At 35.5% G+C, this 5,438-nt stretch overlaps 1 protein-coding gene across 2 annotated transcripts; it reads left to right on the top strand.

Moving 5' to 3' along the window:
- Positions 1 to 261: 261 nt before the first annotated feature.
- LOC129290495 (DNA-directed RNA polymerases II and V subunit 8A-like) lies at positions 262 to 5,115 on the top strand. 2 transcript variants are annotated; one of them, XM_054927277.1, is made up of 5 exons: positions 262 to 487; positions 877 to 989; positions 2,440 to 2,597; positions 3,577 to 3,665; positions 4,762 to 5,115. In XM_054927277.1, the coding sequence occupies exons 2-5, from the start codon at positions 911 to 913 to the stop codon at positions 4,871 to 4,873; spliced, it is 438 nt and encodes a 145-aa protein (XP_054783252.1). In that variant the 5' UTR covers positions 262 to 487; positions 877 to 910; the 3' UTR covers positions 4,874 to 5,115. The 2 variants fall into 2 exon arrangements, with proteins under 2 accessions (XP_054783252.1, XP_054783253.1); XM_054927278.1 differs by lacking the exon at positions 262 to 487 and adding an exon at positions 1,532 to 1,608.
- Positions 5,116 to 5,438: the final 323 nt, after the last annotated feature.

Below are 5,438 nucleotides of genomic sequence, written 5' to 3' on the forward strand. Positions count from 1 at the left end.
CTTTTATTTGTCAATTGTTAATTGTCATAATGGCAATGCTATTTTTCTCTCTTGAAAGAAGTCCTGACTCGATGTCAATATTAATGTGCTTGTGGGCTCGTGTGTCTTCCTTTTTTATGGGAAAGAGTTCGGTTAGGGGCAATTTGTTTTAAAAAAAACCTCTTATTTTGTTTTTTGACCAAAGAAAAAACCTCTAATATTTAAAAACCAAAGAAAAAATAAATAAATAAATTAGAAAACCCTTGTATGCATTTTAAGAGAATCTGGACTCTGAACCTCACTCTTGTTCGAAGCTTGGCTCTAGCCGTTGCTCCGAGGCTGAACCCAGTCTTGCTATTGAGTCGCCGTTCGCGTTGCTTGACGCTTGAGTCGCTGAATTCGCGTTCGCCCATCGTTCTCTCAGTCGCTGAACTCAGCCGCTCACCTCTCTGCACATCGCCTCTGCTTCGTGTGCTTCTCGCCGTCTGTCACGTTGCTTCAGCTCCAGGTTCGTTGTCTTCCCTCTTCTGGTTGACTTTGCTGAATAAATAAATAATTTTTCCACAATCTGAGCTCTGGGTACGAGTCGATATGGATTAAGTGATTGAATCCCCACACCCCACATCGTTGAAGGTCTTCTGCTTAACTGAGATCCATGCTTAATTAAATGCCAAACTCTTCCCATTTTTTCGAATTTTTTAAGTTGTTGGTCAATTATTCGGATTCGGACCTCCTTGGTTGTTTTGTTTGGATCATCTTCATCTTCGAACATATTTACCATGATGTGCGTCGCTGTCAATTATTTTGTAATACCAGCGCCTTTTAATCTTCCCCAGTATTTTTTTTTGTTTGGTTAGTTTCTAACCTTATTTTATTTATTCTCTTTCTCGTTATCAGTTGCGCTTGGTTGAGGGTTAAATTTGCTCCTAAGATGGTTGAGGTTCTCTTTGATGACATATTTAGGGTGGATCAATTGAATCCCCCAGAGGGCAAAAAAGCATTTGATAAAGGTATGTCTTTTATGGGTTTCCATTATTTTTCTGCATAAGTTTATTTACTTTTCTACATAATATTTATTTTTCTCTGTTTTTTGCACAATGGTCAAGTGCTTGTGACAGTTTGTGGTCATCCCTCTTCTATTCGTACTTGCTATCTGTTTCTTTAGACATAGGCAGAAAAATATGATGATAGCCTCACGCCTTGAAACCCTATCATTCCTGTCAAGGAAAAAGAGCTTATGGATAGTAAAACTTGATTTCTAGTAACAATAAACACCTCTTCCTGTGCACTCACAAAGCTTGCACGGCACCTAAGTTCACTTCTTAATGTCCTTCCTAATACATTTCTTGGTGTGGAAATAGATTTTGATATTTTAATTGCAATTCTGCAATCATGAAGAGTAATGAGCAAGGAAGTATGATTGACCTTGATATACTCATTACACATTGCAATGATCCTTTAATAATGGTGGAATATTGATTAATATTAATAGAAATAGCGTGACTTTAAGTGCATTATCAAATATGATGGGTTCACTTTCTTCTGATTTCAGGTGTGCACACCTTCAGTTTTATTGTCTTCACCTAAACCTGATGAGCCAAATTTTGGGGTTACGCTTATTCCCCTCAAGTATGTTGCCACATATGCTATCTAGGCCTTTTTCCTTAAAGCTAGAAACTACTTCGGTTAGAATACCAATCACATGTAACAAATAACGATTAACTACTCATCAATCTAATATTACCAGGCCTCTAGATGAAAGCAGTCGCCATTTGTCAAATGGAGTGTTACCTACTTTAAATACCCAGCATTCTTAACAAGTTACTTGTTTAACCTCTTGGGTAAGATTAGCAGCATCACCGGCTTCCATTTGATCAATTGAACCAAACATGGTAACATTACTTTCAGCTGGTGTAAGCTTGACTGCGGCAATAAATTATTTGACCAACTTTAACTACAGCGTCTTACTGACCAAGTAAAGGTTATCATCTCAAGTTGACCTAGATTTTGGTTTTAGAAATTTGGAATTGTGGGTTTCAAGGTGCTTCATTGTTGTCTCACTTTGTCATGTTCTTGTCCAATATTAAGCTATTTCTGTAAGATTAGAATGGAAAAGATCATGTCGGCCAGATAGGTGCCATGTCAACTCCATTGTTCAGGGCTATTAGCTTGATTGACAGGATTGATGATTTAGGTTAGATGTGACACAATTTAAGAAATGGGGGACAAATTAGGAGGAAAATGATCAAAGAAATGAACTCATCGCAGAAAGATACTTATGGAACCAAAATAAAAATAGATATTATACCAAGCACTGATAACATTTCTAAAAGAGCTTGTCTAAATAATTTGACCAATCTAAGATTCTGTTGATGCACTTTCTGATGCTCATCTTACTTGAAACACAAATTAGTGCTTTACATATTATTCTTATACTTCCATGTATTTTACCTTTGGCAGTTACACGTGTTGAAGCAAAAAGTGAAAGGTTTGACATGTTTATGCATCTAGACATCAATTCCGAAATATATCCTTTACAAGTTGGTCAAAAATTTGCCCTCTTACTGGTCCCAACACTTAACCCAGATGGAACGCCAGACACTGGCTACTATGTGCAGGTATTTCATCTCATATTTTACAGTCACTAATTTCATTTTACCATTGAAAACTAATTTACACATAATTATTGGTATTTTGTGCACACTTTAATAGAAGGTTCTTGTCTTTGTTGGTGTTGGTTATTTTGTATTTTCCTTATTTGTCGTTAATTATATGGCAAGAGCTTGGTTTCTGCATGGTCATATGAGTAGATTCTGTGTGTGTGTGTGTGTGTGTATTGCTGACATGACTACCCCCAAAAAACTGTTTTTTTTTTTCCAGCAAACATTCGTAATGCTTTGCTGGATAAACATCATAAGATTGATATATTGACCAAAAGCTAATAACAAGTTTGTGTTAGGGCTATGATGTATTACATGCGTTGATCTTGATGAGCACCAATCAATAGTGCTATTTCTTAATTTTACTTTACTCAAAGCTTGAGGGGAGTAAGAATTTCAGGCTTCCTCTCCTGAGTTGAATATGCTGATTTTTGTTTTACAGGACCACTTGTAAATGAAATTCCCTCAAATATTAAGTAGCTTGAAGTCAGTTTTATTACACTCTTGTTTTATACTCAGGTTTACATTGACTTTAGCTGATGTTTAAAAGAAAAATGCAATGGGAGTGCTTTTGAAAATTAACATCTAATATCTTTTAAGATGACCTGTGATTTGTATCATTAAGGAAGTTCAGATCTTTTCAAGATTTGGTCAATGTTCATCAAACCATGGTTCGAACTTACAAGGCTGTTGCTGAACTGATGACATCAGATTTGAGAGGATTAAAATTATATTGCTTATACAATACATTTCTCATGGAACCAAGAGATACTTTCATACTATATTGAATGATTAGAGTGATAGATGATGCCATTTTACCTGTGTCTAGTATCTTTTCTTTATTTTTCTCTCATTTTGTAAGTTGTAGATATTTTTCTGTTTCCTGGCAAATCTCTAATGCCGAATCTTCCTTACAAAGTTTTCTACCACTTTTCAGGGCAAAGGACAATCACTGGCTGACAATTTTGAATATGTTATGTATGGCAAGCTTTATAGAATTTCAGAAGAATCAGGACAGGACAAAGCGTATGTACTTAGTTTCTGAACATCAATTTATTGCCAGTTCTGAGTGCCAGGTTTTGAAAAATGGAATTGCTGTGAGGCCTGTTTTGCTGGTTTAGCAATTTAGAGGCTTGATGCTACTATGCTAGGCATCTCTTAGCCCCTTCAATCTAATTGGAGATATGATATCTATATCCATAGCCATATATTTATAGTGCCAATTCGGCCTCCTTCAGACTCAGTGCACCTGTCCTTCCGTATTTAACCTTTTTTTTTTTTAACAACTAGAAAATCGCTTTGTATTCCTTTTGCCTGTATTTGGCTTTTCTTGCTTGAATAGAAGTTCAGTGCTGATTCCAAAAAAAAGAAAAAAAGAAAAAGAGAAAGAAAAAACAACTATAAAGTGTCCTGCATTGTTATGAGATTTTAAAATTATATATGTAGCCTAAGATTTTAAAAGTAGTGGGAGCTAGTGCTGTTCTTATCTATGGTGCTGCCGTACTGGCTCCCACAAGACTATATATATAAATATATGGATGCATATTCTTTTTCTTACTTCTCATGCAAGTCATTAATTGCACCTTATCTTAATCATGTTTTTGTTTCCAAAGTTTTCAGTTTTAAATTTTTTCCCCTTTAAGTATTGTCACAGTTTATTGTCTATGCACGGGAAAAAAATCTAGTTTCTTGTTTTATTGTGCAACGTCATGCATTAGGATTGGTTCATTTTCACATGGCATACTCCCTCCAGTCCAAAGTGTAAGCATTTTTCTCTAGCTAATCTTGGTATAAAATATAAATAACCTAATACATGTAAAATTTTTTCTCCATTTTACTGCTTGTATTTATTAACCTAGATTCTTGTGTAAATTTGTTTTCCACTTATCATGAAGTGCATTAGTAATTTGGACTGAGGGTTAAAGGGAAAAAACAATATATTTATGAGAATAAAGACTTTATCGGTTCAGATTTTTCCTAAAAAGTACTTGTATTTTGGACCTGAGAGAGTATGTTGTATGAGCAGTCGCACGTTTAATGATGGAATTGGAAGTGGAGTGGTCGTATGTTTAATGATGAATATGATCATTTAATTAACTTGGGTTTTCTAATTGGGTTGCAGGGAGATATACATATCTTTTGGTGGGCTTCTAATGATGCTGGTGGGTGACCCTTCTCATTGCAACAAGTTTGAGCTTGACCAGAGACTGTATCTTCTAATTAGGAAAGTGTGAAAATGTTATGATGTCCAGAGAGGAGGGCTTGAAGCTCTCATTACAGCAATTTGGTAGGTTGACTTCTTAACTTGAAGAAACTTGTGGACATTGTAATCTTGATGGATTTGAATTATCTATTGTCATTGAATAAAGTGGGACCCAAATTCTGGAATCTTGGGATTGGGAATATGTGCTTGTAAATGATACAAACTAATTATTTGGCTGGAAACTTATTTTGTGGAAAGGTCCCATTTGACTGACTGGACAGATTTTGAAGGCAATAGATATGATGATTGATTTGAGGGGGGAAAATGGAATTTTATAGTTCAAAACTACATCTGCTATGATATGGGTAGAGCTCGGAAACGGGGTGCCCCGTTCTTATAGTCTCATGTCAATAAATCTAGTTTTCACAAAATTGACAATTAATAAAGTTCAACATTATGCTAACATGTTGGGGATACATGACTAAAACCTGGGATTTTGCGCGCGTATAAAGAATATTATGAATGGTGGTTGGTAATGTGAGCTCCATCACTGAATTGCTTACAGTCCAGAGCAGAGAAAAGGTTGAATTCTAAAA

This window comes from Prosopis cineraria, unplaced genomic scaffold, assembly GCF_029017545.1.
Source record: "Prosopis cineraria cultivar Desert tree isolate PC_DT_omini unplaced genomic scaffold, ASM2901754v1 PC13, whole genome shotgun sequence".
NCBI classification, from domain to species: domain Eukaryota; kingdom Viridiplantae; phylum Streptophyta; class Magnoliopsida; order Fabales; family Fabaceae; genus Prosopis; species Prosopis cineraria.